This window comes from Notechis scutatus, chromosome 2, assembly GCF_049901735.1.
Source record: "Notechis scutatus isolate UNSWTSFEM ecotype Mainland chromosome 2, rNotScu1.2, whole genome shotgun sequence".
Lineage (NCBI taxonomy): Eukaryota > Metazoa > Chordata > Lepidosauria > Squamata > Elapidae > Notechis > Notechis scutatus.
The window spans coordinates 174,835,374-174,855,687 of NC_142010.1; the positions used below are offsets into that span (position 1 = coordinate 174,835,374).

General features: G+C 38.3%; 1 protein-coding gene across 2 annotated transcripts in view; it reads left to right on the top strand.

The window, feature by feature from the left end:
* Positions 1 to 20,314, top strand: part of PIGG (phosphatidylinositol glycan anchor biosynthesis class G (EMM blood group)) — a 78,316-nt gene that overhangs the window by 22,771 nt on the left and 35,231 nt on the right. For both annotated transcript variants that reach the window (XM_026672995.2, XM_087957449.1), the window contains exons 9-10: positions 6,543 to 7,000; positions 13,122 to 13,313. In XM_026672995.2, coding sequence (XP_026528780.2) covers positions 6,543 to 7,000; positions 13,122 to 13,313 — 650 coding nt within the window. The remainder of the gene's footprint in view (positions 1 to 6,542; positions 7,001 to 13,121; positions 13,314 to 20,314) is intronic.

Below are 20,314 nucleotides of genomic sequence, written 5' to 3' on the forward strand. Positions count from 1 at the left end.
GCTTTTCACCAGTTCTTATGTATGTGGGAAAAGGCATGAAAACTAAGTAGCTGTCATATAAATTAGTCTTCAAATGAATGTGAAATTGAGCAAACAACTTCTAAAAGTAGTTTTTATTCTAAACAAAATAGTAAATGAATATAGAATAATATAGTTTTTCTCTTTGAACTAGATGAGTGGTTCTTTTTGTTTTTACAATAGCTCATGCAATACTTTAACTTCTCTCTGTCTCTCTCTCTCTCTCTCTCTCTCTCTCGCACACACATACATACACACGCACGCGCCCCATCTACCATCTGTCTTGTCTACCTATCTACCTACCTACCTTCAAGGAATAAGAATAGGAAATGGAATCGGAATAGGGAAATAGCATAGGGGATGGGATGGGACGGGATAGAATGAGACATGATGGGATGGGATGGAATGGAATCACGGCTGGAAGGAACTTTGGAGGTCTTTTAACCCAAGGCAGGAGTCCTTGTACCATCATTGACAAATGGATGTCCAATCTGTTCTTGAAAACCTCCAGCAATGCAGCACTCACAATTCTAGAAGGCAATTTATTCCATTCCCAATCCCAAGCACTGGAATCATCATGACTTAGAATATCGGGTTTCATGAATTCTGTATTGAGGATTTATTCAGCAAATGCTGCTGGCTGCACAATAGGCTTCCGAAGAAGATTGAGATCTATTGGCAATCTTCTTAACAATACCATTGCTGCCCCTGCATTTACATCAACAGATGTTATGGCACAATATACTCCCATCCTTCATAAACGTGGGCTTCAAGACATCAAGATTACCAGCAGTGATCTCAGTGTAACAGGCCTTGCCACAGATTGCATGACTTGGTATTCATCCATAATTTAGTCACTGTTGGCAATAACACACCTGCAAATCAGTAGCACTGCCATGGATACACAAGTGGTTCCATAAATATGCAAGTATCTTCATGAGTCACTTAAAACATTTTCTCAACTCTTAGCCATTGAAAATCCTCCTTTATCTGGGATTCATTGATGACACTTTTAGCATCTGGACCCAAGGAAATGAATCTCATGAGAGCATTTCCCTACTCAGCAGTTGCCAATAATGAGGCATTGCTTTTGCTTTTAGAGTCAGCAGCTTGCCATTTGCTTGTGAGGTGCTTACTTTGCTGAAGTGTTCTCAGTCCAGGGATATTTTCCCTGCTTCTTGGCACCAGTGTTGGCCTGAGCAGATATTGGTATTGGATTCAGTGGCTGTTGAATCATCAGGCATGGTACCAGTGGGAAATGATCAACCAGCATCTTGGAGGTTAGCTCTGAGGCCACCCAACCTCCAGATCACCATGTTTACCTACATACTTCCAACTTCCATTCAAGACATATAATCAAATCTGCCATATGATCAATTGATGGAATTAATCAGGCATCTAAATGGCCAATCCACGAGATCGATAGAAAATAAGCAGAGTTAGATCACTTTCCAGAAAGGGCCTATTAAAAGACACACAGAAACAGAACAAAAGAATACCATTGATAGTCACTTGTAGACCACAGGTCATAAAACACATTAGGAAGAAGCTACAGCACATACAAGATAAAGACACTGTGCTTTCTTAGAACTGGGTGGCAGCCCAGTACTTTAACACAGACTACCACTCAATTTGAAGCAGATTCTCACAAGCAACAACAGACAATGATTCTAAAATGGGAACCGAACCAAGATGTCTACGCTGCCCCCACATTTACATCAACAGCATTATCATAGGCCTAACAACTTTACGCATAAAATTAGAAGCATCTTCACACGTCGTTCCTCTAATGTGATACGTGTCACAATCTGCCAGAAGTGCTGTTATGAATTCTACGTAGGACAAACGTACAAAAGAATGAATTTGAGTTTGAGTTTGAGTTTGACATCAGATCTTAAGATGAGGATCAAAGTATTCCTGCATCTCAGATACTTCATTAGAGCTCTCAAAGAAGCCATTTTGGAAACAACCAATGTTAATGGCACAACTGAGTGTGTGTCTGCTGAACTCATCCATAGGTTTTTCAGCTACCTCAGAAAATCTCAACAAACAACAACAAGGAACTTTTAACACCACACAATTGTTGTTTGATAAGGAACTTGTTTTCTGTCTCATGTGTAACCAGTATAAATAAAACAAACAAAATGTTAAAAAGTTAGGATATTTATGTAGTTACTTACCAAACACATCTAAATTATATTAAAGTAACCAAAATATCTTTACAATCCCCAAGACACGTCACAACTTTTGAGCATCCCTAATATTTGGAAATTGAAAGTTGAAAAATTTAACATGCCATAAAAGCATCCTGCTTTCCCTTTCTTTCCCTTGCTGCCGCATCCTATGCCAGTTTAGCCACTCCAGTTTTGATTGATACAGATACAGATAATCAGAGTTGGAAGGGACCTTGTAGGTCATCTAGTCCAACCCCCCGCCCAAGCGGGAGACCCTACACCATTTCTGACAAACGGCAGTCCAATCTCTTCTTGAAAGTCTCAAGTGATGGCGCTCCCACAACTTCCGTGGGCAAGCTGTTCCATTGGTTGATTGTTCTCACTGTCAGAAAGTTTCTCCTTATTTCCAGGTTAAATCTCTCCTTGTTCAGTTTCCATCCATTATTCCTTGTCTGGCCTACAGGTGCTTTAGAAAATAGCTTGACTCCTTCCTCCCTGTGGCAGCCCCTCAAATATTGGAAGGCCGCTATCATGTCTTCCCTGGTCCTTCTCTTTACTAGACTAGCCAAGCCCAGTTCCTGCAACCGTTCGTTGTATGTTTTAGCCTCCAGTCCCCTAATCATCCTGGTTGCTCTTCTCTGTACTTTTTCTAGAGTCTCAACATCTTTTTTATAATGTAGTGACCAAAACTGGATGCGGTACTCTAGGTGTGGCCTTACTAAGGCTTTGTAGAGTGGTATTAGTACTTCCCTTGATCTTGACTTTATCCCTCTGTTAATACAACTTAGGATTGCATTAGCTTTTTTGGCGGCGGCTGCACACTGCTGGCTCATATTTACCTGGTCCACTAAGACTCCAAGATCCCTCTCACAGTTACTGCTATTGAGCCTGGTTTCACCCAGTCTGTATACTTTTGTATACTTTTTCTATGTACTTTTGGTTTTTCTTGCCTAAGTGTAGGACTTTACTTTTTTCTATATTGAATTTCATTTTATTAGATATGGCCCAGTGTTCTAGTCTGTCAAGATCCATCTGGATCTTGAGCCAATCTTCTTGGGTGTTAGCTATTCCTGACAGCTTAGTATCATCTGCAAATTTGGTAAGTTCCCCTTCTATTCCCTCATCTAAGTTGTTAATGAAGATATTGAAGAGTACTGGGCCTAAGACGGAACCTTGTGGCACCCCACTGCTTACTTCCCTCCATGTAGACTTAGTCCCATTAAGGATTACTCGTTGAGTATGGTTTGCCAGCCAGTTGCGAATCCATCTAGTGGTGGTGCTATCTATTCCACTTTTTTCTAGCTTACTAAGAAGTAGGTTGTGGTCTACTTTATCGAATGCCTTGCTGAAATCTAAATACCGTATTTGCCGGCGTATAAGACGACTTTTTTGCCCTGAAAAACATGCCTCCAATTGGGGGGGTCGTCTTATATGCCCGGTCGTCTTATACGCCGGCAAATAGTAATTGGGAAGCACTGCGGCTGCCCGCGGCTGAGGCACTTTTGTGCACCGTGGAAGCGAATCCCGTGAAGCCGAAAGGAGCAGCCAGCCTTCTCCCAGCTCCCAAGGAAGCGAGGCTCGCACCGCCCGAGCTCCGCTGAGGTATCCAGCTGGGGCTGTCAGGAGTTGTTAGCGCTGGCGCGGCTCCGCGCAGCTCCAGTCCCGCGTTGCCTCGGGAAGGAAAGGCAAAACCAGGAGCCGCTGCTGCCATTGCAAAGCGCCGCCGCGGCTCTTCCTTTTTGCCTTTCCCTTCCCAAGGCAACGCGGACTGAGCCGTGCTGGAGCCTGCCAGCGGAACAACTCCTGACAGCCCCAGCCGGATACCTCAGCGGAGCCCGGCGTGCGAGCCTGCTTCCTTGGGAGCTGGGAGAAGGCTGGCTGCTCCTTCGGCTTCACGGGATTCGCTTCACGGTGGCAAAAGTGCCTCAAAAAAAAAAAAAGTGCAAAAGTGGAAGGCGTGCGGAAGAGGGGGCGAGTATATAACAAACTATATTTTGAGTGGAAATGTTGGGGGGGTCGTCTTATACGCTGGGTCGTCTTATACGCCGGCATATACGGTATATTATGTCCACAGTATTTTGCTGGTCTAATAATTTAGACACTGTGTTGAAGAATGAAATAAGATTGGTTTGGCATGATCTATTTTTAACAAACCTGTGCTGACTGCTAGTTATTACTTTACTTGTTTCTAGATGTTGGCAGATCTGTTTTTTTATTATTTTTTCCAGTATCTTCCCGGGTATTGATGTTAGGCTGATTGGTCCATAGTTTCCTGGGTCTGTTTTTTTTCCTTTTTTGAAGATGGGAACCACATCAGCTCTTTTCCAGTCCTCTGGTAGTTCCCTGGTGCTCCAGGATTTTTGAAAGATATGGTTCAGTGGTTCTGAGATGACCTCTGCCAGCTCCTTTTAAACTCTGGGATGTAATCCATCAGGCCCCGGTGATTTGTTTTCATCAAGATCAGACAGGTGTTCTCTTACTATTTTTTTTGCTGATTTTAACTTTTATTTCTGGTCTGTCTTTTATAGTTATGTTTTTGGTGGGTTGAGCTATAGTTTCTTTTTGCGTGAAGACCGATACAAAGAATGAGTTAAGCAGTTCTGCTTTCTCTCTGTTGCCTGTTGCTTCCTTGCCATCTTCTCTCTTTAGTGGACCGGCTGTTTCCTTGATTTTTTTCTTGTTATTTATATGTTGGAAGAAACTTTTTTTTATTATCTTTGACTTTTGTTGCAAGTCTTTGTTCGTTGTGAGCCTTTGCTATCCTGACTTCGTCTTTTCAGATTCTGGCTATCTGCTGATATTCTGCCTTAGTTGTATGTCCTTCTTTCCATTTTTTGTACTTGTCCTTTTTTTCTTTCAATTTGCCATAGAGATCTTTGTGTAATTGATTGTAACTTAATGCCTCTGGGTGATTGGTTTATCCTCCAAACCTTCTATTTTCAATATCTACATCAAGGTGCTTTGATATAATTAAATCTTCTTGAAATGAGCTGCCTGATTTTCTGTGGAATAATGCTGATGTTTGAAGTGACAAAATACTCTTTCTGGATCATTTCTGATTATCTTTATAGTTTGAAACATATTATTCCTCAGATGCTATTACTTGTAACTTACTTGATTACATTTTTCCTTTACTTGATTGCCTTTTACCTGAGGCGTCATGTTTTTTGTGCAACAAAGTGTATTTCAATTTGTTGAAGATGGTGCACCAAGGTTTTTTTTTGAAGGGGTTAGCTTTCTTTAAATCAGTGTGTCCAATGCTCTAGTCTAGGGTGATTAGCATATAAAATGTCTATTTTTTGTGGCAACCTTGCACAACACTTTTGTTTAAATAAAGCCACAGTTTCAGGAGGGACAAAATAATAACCTGCACATCATGATTCTTTTTATGATTGCTGTTAATCTACGTCAAGGTCATCAACTTCTCCTGGGGTGGGAGTTGCGGCTAGTCCTAGCTTTCTAAGGATATGGTAATGGTATTGGAAGGGGCTGAGAATTTTTAGCCTATTGTTTTTCTCATTTTGGGGACTTGTGGTTAAGAGGGGAAGTGGAAATATTTTGCTTTTAGCCTTAAGATATCCTCAAATACCCAACCTCAAACAAAAATTGTGCAATAAAAAATATCCACTTTTGTTTTCTATGGTGATTTTCAATCATCCAGGTCATTATTGTCCCAAAAGTGCTTTTCCAAAAGACAACTGGACTTTCTTGTTTTTTTTTCTTTGAAAATGTTTCGCTTCACATCCAAGAAGCTTCTTCTGTTCTTCTTCACAGCTGAAGAAGCTTCTTGAATGAGAAGAGAAACATTTTCAAAGAAAAGAACCCCAAGAAAGTCCAGTTCCTTTTTGAAAAAGCACCTGTGTAATGTCCACTTGGTTATCCAATTTCAGCAGTGTACCTCATCCCTCCATGGGAGTGATGTATTTTTTTCCTCAAAAATTCAACCATGTTGGAAATGGAACAGGCAAGAAGAGATCTCGACTTATCTTTAGAATGTTCTGATTGCTAAATTTTGCTCTTTTCATTTTCATCTGATTCGTTTCTTATCCTGATGTGAAACTAATCTACCTTACAAATGTTTCATCAGTCATTGCAGGAAGCTGCATCACAGCCCTTGAAAAATAATGTGCTGTAGTTTCAATGGCACAATTAACAGTGTTGACAGCAATGCTGAATTAACCTTGCTTTAGATCAGGATTGAAGAGGAGTTAACATAAAATATAACAAAAGTACAGTTGTCACCAAAGAAGCAACTCTATGCTGCCAATTCTAATGATATGTTGGATTCTTCCAAATTATATCCCCAAGATATATATCTATATACTGTATATTTTCCCTCTCTTCTTGCAGAATCCAGCTGCTGCTCCTTCTAGTTGGTCTGAATTAGATGTGCTGATCCTGGCAGGCACCATTGGCCATATTTCAAGTCTGGGTGCCAGCAGCTTTATCGAAGAAGAACACCAAACCTGGTACTTCCTGATCAATACCCTTTGCCTTGCCCTCTGCCAAGAAATCTGCAGGCACTATTTCTTGACCAAGGACGGTGATCTGCAGATCCCCACCACGGACAAGGCAAAGGCAGAAGAAATGAAAGAAACTCCTCCCCACTACAGAAGTGATGTTGAAATAACAGAGGATGAGCTGAAGATGGGCAGAGGGGACGATCCGGTAAGCGTGAATACCTTTGAGAAGTGGATGGCCTTAGCGACTCCGTGGCTCATCCTTATCATCTGTAGAGTGCTCCGTTCGTTGAATCAAACTGGAGTCCAGTGGGCCCATAGGCCAGATTTTGGACATTGGCTGACAAGGTACCTATTTTGAGTTTTTGTTATTTAGATTGCTTAAGGTCTAGTATCTAAGTACATAGTCCCTCATAAAACGATTGTCCCATCAGACCTGAGGACCCTAGAGGAGCACTAGCGAGATACTGAAGAGGTTCCCTTGCTATTGATATCTGCTCCTTGCCTAATATTTGGTCTCTTTTACCCCTTGCGTTTTTAAACATTTTAAAATGCTTTTAATAATAATAATAATTGTGTTTTTTATATAGTATATATTAATTGAGTTTTAGCCTTGTTATATGTGGCCCAGAGTCCCTTTTTTGTGAGGTGGTGGCCATATAAATTTGATAAATAACAGATATACTGAGGGGCTTTTCTCTGTATGCCACCAGTGGAGTGATGCAGGAAAGGACTTTCTTAGTTGTGCTGCTTTGGTTATGGAATCTCATTTCACCAGAGGTTAGGCAGGTTTCTTTCTAATATCAGAATTCCCCCATGCCTTTAGGTTTCAGCAGCAAGGTGTCTGTTTGTCCATCCATCCCTCCCTCCCATCCATCCCTCCCTCCCTCCCATCCATCATCCCTCCCTCCATCCATGAATCTATCAATAATACATAACAATTTAACAAAAAAATCAGTAATTCCTATAGCTATCAATCATCTATGAATATTAATCAATATCTATATAATTTCTCTATATCTGTCTGTCTATCTATCTATCTATCTATCTATGATACATTATAATGATTTAACAAAAATATCAGTAGTTCCTATAGCTATCAATTATCTATGAATATCAATATCTATATCTATCATTATCTATCTTTATATATCAATCATCTAGTTATCTAGTTATCATATATCTTACCTATGTATGAATCTATCAATGATACATTTTAATGATTTAACAAAAAAATCCCAGTTCCTACAGCAAACTGTAGAAATCTTTCAAATAAGTGGGAAGAGAAAGCACAACTTGAAACTATTAATAATTTTAACTACAAGATCTGGCTAGGAGGGTTCTTAATTCTCTGGTTATAAGTTTCTTTTTAAAAAGCATTTGCAACATGTATTAATTATACCGTGCTTTGGTATATTTCTTCCCTTGTTTCTTAAATAAAAAATAGGATTTATTTATTTATTTATTTATTTGGCATATTCTGCTTTAGCCCGAAAATCTTGAACAAGATTTGCACATATGAATATTGCATCTGGTTTTTTTCCCCCTCTGTGTCTCCTTCCCTGCACTGTGTTTTGGGTTATTGAGCATCTGAAGGGAGGGAAAAAAAAAACACCAGTAGAGGATAATAATCATCCAGCTGAGCAATGATTTAAAATAAATTGGACTTTCCTCAACTGAATGCCTTCTAAATATGGGTCAGACTAAAATACCCATCACCCAAACCCATCACCCTGATCACCATAGGGATTGGCTAGTAGACTGTTTCAATTGTTCTGAGGCTGAAGTGCAAGCAGATATTTCTTTTGCAAGACGAAGGAAAGCATAACCCAAGAGGCAGTTGCTTTCTTACTCAATGTATGAGGTTATTCTGGTCTCTCCTTTCTTTCCCTACTATTTCTATCTTTACCAGCAGGTGCTAAAAAGAACCTCTGTGGAGGAGAAGTAGTTGAATTGGGGTTCGGGTCAGGATCAATTAAAACTTTTTCATTTCTTAGTCCGATAACATGGACTAATTAATCTTTGCATTCGTTGCTAAAGCTTCCCTTTCTACCTGATTATATGTCTTTTCCCCACGGAGATGTTCAAGTGTGACATAACATTCCAGCTCCTTAACCAGAATGTTTCAGCAGCTCATTTGTTCTGGTGGTATAGTGTGCTTTAGAGCAAACATGATTTACTCCCTTGAGTATGCTGCTAGCCCTGTGTGGAAACACACCAACGGGTTAGATAAGTCTATGATTCCTGCAGGCCTTGCAGTGTCTGTGTGTGTTTTGGGGGGGGGGGGGAGCGAGGGAGGGAGAGGTGTTGCTAGAACCCCCATGACTCAAAGCTGTGTGTGCTCTGTGCTAAAAATAAAATGAGAACCAAGCACCAAGGCAACCCAACTGCTATGACGCAAAAAGCAAAATTATGTTGCTTTTTATAAACTGTCTTTTAAAGAATCCGTTTGCATTGTTTTGCTTTGTTTGCACTGCTGATGCTTGTTGAAAGGAGCCAGGAGCTGAAACTGTCTTCCTAGATTTTGTCAGATATTGATCACACATTTTTGGCAATTATAAAGCCTTGGAAGGCATTTTGTTTTATAAAAACAGACAACCTCTCCTTACCACCAGCGCCCCCCAAAAAAGGTAAAATGTGAGATTTCTCTGGAAGCCGAGAGCAGAGTTAAGCTTGTGCCCGACTGTGTTATATGTGGAATCCGGAAAAAATACAGGATTGTGTTAATGTATCAGGTTTAGGCTTGTTAAGAAAGTAATCAATGTTTTTTTTTTTCCTGAGAGGCAAGAAGTTGCATGATCTGATTGCCACGTAGAAGAGAAGATTGATGCAACGGTTTCAGGAGAATGGTTCTAAAATACCTACTAAATTTTCTGGCAAGGTCTGACAAGAAAAGTACTACTGGGCCCCCTTTTTCTGGTCCCAGTATCAGTAGAAAATCTTTTTTCTGATCCCAAGGATCAGTTTTAAAGATAGAAGGATATTCCCCTTTTTACACTAAATTTTCATCTTAAGGTTTTTAGGGAAATTATTTCTAGAGTGCTCTTCCAGATCAACATAGTTACCACTTAGAATGCCGTGGTATTTTCCCTTTGCCAGGAGTTCCTCAGTGAGATCGAGAAGGTGAGAAAAGTTTCTTGAAAGACAATTTCCCTGCCATTTATGAGCCTTCTTCACCGACCTGAACTTGCAACCACACCTTTAGGTATTTTACTAGACCACAGTGGCATAGTATCAAGAGTCTGGGCATTATGTATCCTATAATATGCCCCATAATCCTTTACATGATGCAATTGGTTCCATATTACTGATCTACTTAGGCTAAAAGAATTTTTTTTTAAATAAAGTTTTATTTGGGTTTTCACACACAAAATACAAGTAAAACATCTTTTTTGAAAATAGCATGGTCCCGGGTTGAATTTCTTTATACAGACACAAAACTCAATTTCATGCTCCTTTTTGTATTCCATATCTTATACTATTTTACATTTTCTATATAGTTTTTCCCCTCTTTTAATTTTCTCAATTTTATTTTGATTATCTCATCTCAATTCAAATCATTATATTTATGCTTTTGTCTGTTCTGTTTCAATTTCATGTTATCTTTTCTCATTAAACAAATTTTCTCCTGTAGTTACTAATTGGAGTATGACACCTTTATATCTTTTAATTACATCCATTCAACTCTTATTTTAACTTCAATATTTATATAAGTTTATGACCTTCAATATAATACATAATACATAACTTCCAATCGAATTCTGCTTGGTACATTCTTATAATACACACTATATTCTTTTTTTAAAAAAAGAAAGATTGTAAATATATGTAATTATAAACCCTCATTCCATTCCAGTTCAGTTCTATCATTAATAATCATTAAAATCTTAACATCTTTAACACTTCTTTTGAATTACATATTATACTTCCTTAAAAACACATATAATCTCCATAATTAATTTTTCCCTTATTTCTCTTCACATATGTTTTATAAATCATTAAATATACCTTTTGTTACATTTATTTATTAACAAGCATTCCACTGAATTACGATAGCTATTTTATCAGACATTTTAATTATACATTGTTTCATATTTTCTAAAATTATTTCTGCTTCTAATATAACTATACTATCTTATGTACCTTTGCAGAATCCCTTTTTCTATTAAGTTTTCACCCATTATCTCTAAATAGGCCCTGTTTCTCTATATTTTGCTTCTGTCCTTTATAACTTCTTTTCCTTTCTTTCTTCCCTCTCATCTTCTCCCTCCCCTTTTTGCCCCCTTGTCTCTCTAGTTCTAATTCTCTCTTCTGCATTTCCCTCTTCTGTTGCTTTCTGATTTTATACTTATTTTTCACTCTATTTTTTTTTTGGAGTTGTTTTTCCCAATCTTAAATTTTCCATTCTCTTTCCCCCCTTTCCTTTTTTCCCCCCATCTAAGATTACTTGTTCATTAAAGATGGCTTCTTCTTTGTCGCAATCTTCTTGTTCTGCAGGCATTTCTTGTTGTTTCTCATAATTCCAAATCTCCATTTCTAAAAACTGAAATACGAAGCCAAAAGAACCTCTCCCTTCTTGTGCATCTTCTTTGTACTTTTTAAGTTCCATTTTCAGTTCTTCTAAAAGTGGAGCCATATTAAACAGTTTTAAACAACCACCCGATTGATTTTAGTCATTCAAATACAATAACCAAAAATCCAGAAATCATCAAGTAATCCAAATAGTCCCAAGTTATATCTTCTTACTTCTTTTTCGACTTTCTCTTCCTGGGGTTTTTGTTGAGATATTTCAGTTAGAATGTATCTTTTGGAAGTCTTGTTGAGATTTTGCTGTAAGTTCTTTTTTAATTCCAGGCAGTCTCCTCCCTTCCAGATCCTGCCCTTTTATTCTTTTTCTCTCCTTTCCTGTTTTCAAAACCTTTTAATTATCCAGAAATCTTTATTATCCCTTTGACTTTTTATTTTCAGCATTAAATGCCTATTGATGTCAAAGTGGATATTTTTCCAATTTGTTGCTTAAGTCTCTTAGCTGTCAGTATAGGAAAAGGAGAAAACCAAATCTTTTCCCTTTTCTCTCTCCTTCGCAGTTTAAAAATCTTCTTAGGGAACAATGTTATTGTTTTTTAACAGTTTCAATTCCAGGGTACCTTATTTGTTGCTTTTGCTGTTTGACCCAGTCAACCAAAACTTTCTCTTCTTATCTTCCTCCTGCACATTCTTTTCCGGTCGAGTTCTTCTTTGTGGTGGCCATTTCTGACCACTTCTGCAACTGCCTTCGGGAAAGGGAGTAATGGCCAGCCGGGGAGGAGAGATGCTGCTCTTCTCAACCCTGCTGGCAGTCTCCCCCCTCTTCACCACCTCTACGGGGTGGCTTAGCCCCGAAACCAGCTGGCTCGGGGCGCTCCAGCGGTGAGCACGGATCGAAGCCTCGCAGAGACCAGGTTTCGATCTGTCGCTGAAAAAGCTCAAACCGGAAGTCCAGGCTAATAGATTTTTGTGCCAATTTCCTCTTTAATTTTTTTTTCTAGAATGGGAAAGCATGTGTATTTTCCCCCCCAGAATTATAAAAGTGATTATTACAACAAGTGTAACCAATGAGAACAAGTCAGATTTGCTTGCAGAAATAGCAATAGCACTTAGACTTACATATTGCTTCACAGGACTTTACAGCCCGCTCTAAGCACTTTACAGAGTCAGCATATTGCCCCTGACAATTTGGGTCCACATTTTACCAACCCCGGAAGGATGGAAGGCTGAGACAACCATGAGCCACTCAGAACCAAACTCCTGTAGTGAGCAATGAGTTAGCCAGCAGTATTGCATTCTAACCACTGTGCCACCATGTAGTGATTTATAAAAATATATCAGTGTCTTCAAATTTATTTAAGCTTTGCCTAGCACCTAAAACAGCACTGTATATACCTGGGAGAATTCAACAAGTATGGCCACAAGTGAGATGGCTTCCTGTACTTAGCGTCCTATTAACTTTAATGAAGATGGCCCCCAAGCCCATTTTATTATATGAGCAAATGGAGAAGCCTTACCTGGAAGACTTGGATTCCAATTCTTTTGAAAGAAAATATTCTAGACTCTTTAGGCTTCTGACAGTCAAAAGCAATATGGAAAATGCTCACTGGAAATGAGAAGCTTGAAAGACCTCTGCAAAAAGTAAATGAAATGAAATCATCGCACTATTCAGTTAAAGGTCTTTACAAAGGATATGAAGGCTCTAGAGTGGTAACATAGAAAATTATTTGATGCCTTGTGTAAGGTTGTAAAATGTCTGATATTTTGATGCTGAATAAATGCTACATAAAGAGTTTACAAAAAACTGATGTGAGAAAAGACTGATGGTTTTCTGATTGATGAATGAAGTGAAGCTTGTTAGGAAAAAGAGAGAGAGAAAAAAGAACTTGCAAGTGAATCTGATAAAAAAAAAGTCTAATTGAATTTGTTGTTGATTTTACAGCTCCGAACATAAAGCTGAACTCTCTCTTCTGGCATCAGTATCTCTAGTTATGATCTTTATACTTGTTCATCAAAGATGTTCTTTGGTTTCGAAAATAGCAATGGCACTTGGACTCTTGGGAGTGTACAGTTACCGGGCAGCAATAGGAAATGTGGAATTTCCATGGCAACGAGACAGAAAAGATATTTCAAAGTAAGTTCATTAGCAGCTATGTAAACGTACTTAACACCTTGAGGTCTAAAAGAAATATCACAAACAAGTACTATGTGGGTTTGGGCACGTGTTTTCTAAGAGTTGTGGGCAGATTTTAGGTTTGAGGGGTTTACACTGTTTTGACAAGAACCCTGGAATCTGCCAGTGAAGTGTTGATGCAAAAGATGCACACTTAAAATTAGAGAGTTTTGATCTTAGGAATTTGTTTTGTATATTACAATAGAACGGTCCTTCTGTTCCTGGGTAACTCAGGTTTTTCCTCATTTTAGCAGTTTATTTTAGGCAAGCCAGAGGGATTTCTTATGCTGCTGCAATTATTTATTCATTTCATGGATTTAGGCACTGCCTCTGGGTGGCTCACAAAACCAAATATGAAGTATTTTCTTTCTTGGCTACCAATAGATTTTTTTGTTGCATCATTCCTGTGGGCTGCAGAGGATCAGGATGGAAATCAAATATCTTCAGAGTGGGCATGGCAGAAATTTTTAGATTCTATTCCCAAGGAGAATATGCGGGGGAACATGGTTAGGGTAGGTTTTATACCATAAGTGCTGCACCTTAAATTCCTCTGGATGAGAAAAAACTTTTAGTTTTGTTGTTTGCGCTTGACATGACAAGAATATAAATTTCCGTAGCAAGATCATCCCATTCCAGTTCAGCTCTAAGATACAAACTCTCCATTTCTACTTTAATTCTCTCTTTACTTCATTTTCCTATTATAATCCCTCCAATCCAAGCAACACTACAAAATTGCACTCTAAATTAATATAATAAATAAATTGCAAAAAATCTGTTATCGTTCTTTCCTCACTCCATCATAGATCAAAACAGGCAAGATAGAAGACAGGGAATGCTGCAGATAAGCAGCTAAAATTGCGATGGACCTTATGGATCAAATCAAGCATGGTGTTCCCACCAGTGGCCAAATATTTTTGAGAACTTATGCGATCAGTTTAGCAGCATTCCTCTTTCATTTGTCCTCAGGTTCTACAGCACCAATTCTATTACATTGCAAATTCTGTCCCATGGATGCCCGAAAACACAATTCCTGTCCCATGTTCATATCCAGTAATGGGACCTGGACAGGGGTCCCACAGGAGAAAAACAGGTCAGAAGGAAACCCAAGTGAAAAAAGGTTGAGAAACAGTAGAGTATCATGTGCATATAAACATGTGCAAATACCTGCAGATTATTTGTTGTTTGTTATAGGCAACTAATTAAATATTAGAGGGCAATGGTAGGTATACCTGGGAAAAAAAGTTTGGGAAAACATTTTCCTAAAGTTTTCATGAGTTTACAGCTAATTGTTCTCTGAGAAAAGATTGGCAGGAATTAAATATCTTTTGATATTTATAAAGGTATCTCTGAATGTTACTCTTTCATCCTTATAACTGCTAGCATAACATTTCCATTGCCTGAATAATAGTTCACAGATGCATGTAGTTTAAGGTTTCTGAGCTGACATAATAATATGCCTTCTTAAAAGTTCATCAAAGCGGTTGCTTTGATCAATAAACTATTTGTGATTTCAGGCTGGAAGTGTTCTTGAGCATAGCACTGGGTTAGAATCCTAGTACTTTTTTAGAATGAAAATAGAGTAGATATTTATCCTGAAATTGTAATTTATGGTTGCTTGATTTATGGCGCCAGCTGAATAATACTTTTTTCAGCCTGTGCTTTGTAAAGCACTGAAATGAAATTCAAATAGCAAATCTTTTTCTTTCTAATCCTTGCTTGATATGCAAAGCTGGCATAGTTTTGCTCCAGTGCCTGTGGCCCAAGTGGGAGGTTGAACAGAAAGAATGTGAGATGTGCACTGTGCTTGTGACTTGTTCATAATTTTTAATGATGCCTGTTCATCAATGGACCTGCTTGCATTGTAAATGGATAAAGCAGCACTTAACAAGAAAGGATGGAAAATACTGTCACCCTATCCTTTTGAAAGATGTGGCCTGTAAGAGGCTGTATATTATATACATAGATTTCTATAACACAGTTCAAGTAGGATCAGAGGTCTCATCCATTGCCAAATGCAACATATAAAATCTCAGAAAACATCCCACTTCTAGTTTTTGAATATTGTGAGTCATTTAAATTGTTGTTCTTCGATTAAGGGGTAGTTTTTCAGTTTTCTTCTTAAAAATACATACAGGTGAAACTTGAAAAATTAGAATATCGTGCAAAAGTTCATTTATTTCAATAATGCAACTTAAAAGGTGAAACTAATATATGAGATAGACTCATTACATGCAAAGCAAGATAGTTCAAGCGTGATTTGCCATAATTGTGATGATTATGGCTTACAGCTCATGAAAACCTCAAATCCACAATCTCAGAAAATTAGAATATTTTGAAAAGGTTCAATATTCTAGACTCAAAGTGTCCCACTCTAATCAGCTAATTAAGCCATAACACCTGCAAAGGGTTTCTGAGCCTTTAAATGGTCTCTCAGTCTGGTTCAGTAGGAAGCACAATCATGGGAAAGACCGCTGACCTGACAGTTGTGCAGAAAACCACCATAAGGAGGGAAAGCCTCAAAAGATAATTGCAAAAGAAGTTGGATGTTCCCAAAGTGCTGTGGAAGGGAAAAGTGTGGAAGAAAAAGGTGCACAAGCAGCAGGGATGACCGCAGCCTGGAGAGGATTGTCAGAAAAAGGCCATTCAAAAGTGTTGGCGACTTTCACAAGGCGTGGACTGAGGCTGGAGTCAGTGCATCAAGAGCCACCATACACAGACGGAGCCTGGACATGGGCTTCAAATGTCGTATTCCTCTTGTCAAGCCACTCCTGAACAACAAACAATGTCAGAAGGGTCTTACCTGGGCTAAAGAACAACAGAACTGATCTGTTGCTCAGTGGTCCAAAGTCCTCTTTTCTGATGAGAGCAACTTTTTCATCTCATTTGGAAACCAAGGACCCAGAGTCTGGAGGAAGAATGGAGAGGCACATGCTGCAAGATGCTTGAAATCCAGTGTGAAGTTTCCACAATCTGTGTTGATTTGGGGAGCCATGTCATCTGCTGGTGTTGGTCCACTGTGCTTCATTAAGTCCAGGGTCAACACAGCCATCTACCAGGAGATTTTGGAGCACTTCATGCTTCCTTTCGCAGATGAGCTTTATGGGGATGCTGACTTTATTTTCCAGCAGGACTTGGCACCTGCCCTCACTACCAAAAGCACCAAAACCTGGTTCAATGACCATGGGATTACTGTGCTTGATTGGCCAGCAAACTCACCTGACTTGAACCCCATAGAGAATCTATGGGGCATTGCCCCATAGGGGCAATGCCAAGAGAAAGATGAAAGACATGAGACTGAACAATGCAGAAGAGCTGAAGGCCGCTATTGAAGCATCCTGGTCTTCCATAACACCAGCAGTGCCACAGGCTGATAGTTTCCATGCCACGCCGCATTGAGGCAGTAATTGCTGCAAAAGGGGCCCAAACCAAGTACTGAGTACATATGCATGCTTCTACTTTTCAGAGGTCCGATATTGTTCTATGTACAATCCTTGTTTTATTGATTGCATGTAATATTCTAATTTTCTGAGATTGTGGATTTGGGGTTTTCATGAGCTGTAAGCCATAATCATCACAATTATGACAAATCATGGCTTGAACTATTTTGCTTTGCATGTAATGAGTCTATCTCATTAGTTTCACCTTTTAAGTTGCATTACTGAAATAAATGAACTTTTGCACGAACTGTAGAAATGTTAAGATATTTCCTGATGATCTTAGAAAATCACCACCAATCAGGATAAAAAAACATATTGTTGGGTCACTTTGTTCCATTCAGAGGATTATTAATTATCTTTGGCAGCTAGGTTGGTGTTTGAAGAGAAGCCAAGATTAGAAAATTCGTGGTGTCAACTCTTCTATAGGCCACTATTAGCCTGTAACAAATCTGTTAACTTTCAGGTCATAACATTTTCTTGTAACATATGCTTCACTGCAAGATTCTATAGCAATGTACTTAATGAATAAATTTGTATTTGGGACACATATGGACATAGACTGCAACTGTTAATTAATATCTCCATTCCCCTTGTGTAACAATCTATAATGTGGGTTGCAGCAGTAGTTGTCTAGATTTTTATTTTCCATCCTCCCCTCCCCCGCAGCTCAGAATTCTGAAAAGAAATTCCAATTGTTCTGTTTAAATGAGCTGGATTAAGGTAAAGATGCAGGCAAGGAAAGGAAATTGATGATGATATGATGAAGATGATGAGGATAATGGTGATGATGATGATTTAAAGTTTTACCAGCATCTGAGATTAAGCCATTAAGATTTACTAGAGTCTATTTCTTGCATTTAATGAAGGTGATTCTAATCCAATAAGAGCTTATGCCATAAGTAATTATGGTGATCTCTAGGCAGAGTGTCAGTTTGAAGCTGATGAGATTTAGGGCAGTTAATTATTTTATGAGGGTTGCGCATGAAAAGAAAAAAAATAGTGAATTGGAGACCTGCTTTTAAGTGATGATTGATGTTGGATGGATTTGGCCAAGACTATTTTTCTTGCAGCGATTCTGTCTTTAAATTCTTCACTGAATTAACTTCAATGCAGAAAACCTACCGTTACACTATTCCTGATTAGTGGCATCCATTAAAACATTGATACAGAAGAGTATATAAAACCACTGATTTAAGGGAAAAAAACATAATGATGAAAAACAGCACAGAGAGGAAGAATATCAGTGGAAGCTGGCAACAGAAAAACATTTGCATGTAAAAAAAAGCCGTTTATTTTGATTTATTCATTTATTTAAAAGATTTATATTGCCACCCATTTTAGACTCTTCATCTCACTCTGTGTAGCAGTTTCACACATGTCCATCACATCATTGATGCTTAAGTGATAGATAGGTAGGAAGTTAATTACCACAGGAGGAATATTCACATAAATTGAGGGAATAATGGAGTATATGCATTTAGATGAAGAAAAATAGATGACCCATGATATACAAGGAAAAGTCTTTAAACTAAAAATATAAATCTCAATTTCTTGCTCCTTATCGTGGTAGGAAAGATACAAGAGAGAAGAAAGACTAGTTGCTCTTAGGATTTTCCAGAACATTTAAAATTGCTATTTAATAAGGTGAGCAACTTTTTTACAATGAAAAGGAGGACACAAATAAATTGAAGAAGAAAAACAAAGCCACTTGCGCGCAGCACACTCTCTCAAAACAATTCTCCTGTGTGGAGCGCATACATCTCATAATCGCGTCTCACCGCACTGTACCGAGCCTTGATGAATTGTCATGTCAAATACAAATACGTCACATCACACACAATGGATCGGCTCGGCATCGATCAAATATGGAGATTTACAGATTAGTCTTCAAATATCGAAAAGGAGAACATGTAGGAGGACACTTTGAGAGAGGACAGAACTTACAAAAGGAGGACTGTCCTCCCTAAAGGAGGATGGTTGGTCACCTTATATTTAAGAACTTAGTAGGTTTGGGGTTTTGTTTGTTTGTTTGTTTTGTTTTGGAGTTCCTTACATTTCTTGCCAATATTTTGGGAGCAGCCAATTGTGAATATCATGTTGTTCTTTCAAGATCGATGTCCTCAACTCAAGTCTTTGATGCATCCTTGTTGCATGCAAAGTCCCCATTCTGCTCAAAGGCTAGTGAATAGGGGGAATTAGTCTATCACATTCTCCTTTTATTTTAAGTTCTTTTGACCCTTCTTGAGGCATTTGAAGGAATCTACTACGATTTTTGATTGACTTATAAGTCTGTACTCTGTAGAAAGGGCTGTCCAATTGTTGAATGGGGGGGAAATGAAGAGCTTTTCTAATCTTTCTGCTTTTTATTGGGAAGATAGTAGCACACATGAATAAACCGGGCACCTCAGATATAAAATATTTTTACTTATAATATTTGCATCCCAAATAATTAGTTCATATAGTTCAATCAGTTGCTTGTAGTTAAAGACATTTGGGTGATGATGATCTCTTTCACATACTGGAGGTTTACATCTGAAGAATTACAGAAACTCTTGGGCTACAAAATACAGTTAATGGCTTATTTAAATCTTGAAAGTGGTAGGATTAATTATTATTAATACTGTATGGTTTTTATGGATTATGTGATTTTTATGGATTTTAAGAACCCCAAGTTGTGTGTAACAGAGAGGATTAGTTCAGACTTCTGATTATAAGCACCCATGCTCTTGATGCCTCGCAGCTGACTGAAGTATTTCTTTGAAAATAAATTCTGTGGAGTTCAGTAGAAATTGTTCCTTGGTAAATGTGCATTCAAGTGGACCATTAAATTGTGTTAAATTGTGTTGCAGTGGGAACAACAACTCCAGCTATGATGGCAAGTTTCATATAGGCAATGGTCTACCCATTTCTTTGCTGTGGGAGAAAACTGTTTCAGGGAATATTAAAGTACTGTAACTAAGAGTCTGAATCTGAGCTTTGGGACAGAAGTGTGTGTGTGTGTATGTGTGTGTTAATGAGAGAGAGAGAGAGAGAGAGAGAGAGAGGAGAGAGAGAGAATGTATATGATAGAACATTAATGTTGTGAAGGCAGATGTTGCTGTGGCATGCTTAAGAATGATTTATATTTTACTTTTTAAACCCTTTGAATTAACACTTATTTTTTTTCTGTTGTTCCTGAGAGAAATTCAGCAGAGCTTTCAAATATTGATCAGCTTTCTGAAACTAATTTCATACATATTTATTTGAGAGTGCTGTGTATTTTTTTGGCCAAGTTTACAGTATAGCCCTTTAGTAAGCTTTAACTGCATTCATTTCAAATAAATATGTATGGAGTTAATCTCATTCTTTTCAGAGTGCTAGTTTTAAACACTTTCCTATTTTGATCACTCTGTTTCATTTAAATGATTGTATAATTCTGTTTCTTGGTATGCATAATACGGTCATGATCAGTTTTACCATCACTAATGGCACAAGCCCACTACTTGTTTTGAGCTAATGCCTTATCTGCGTTTTAGCAAATTATGT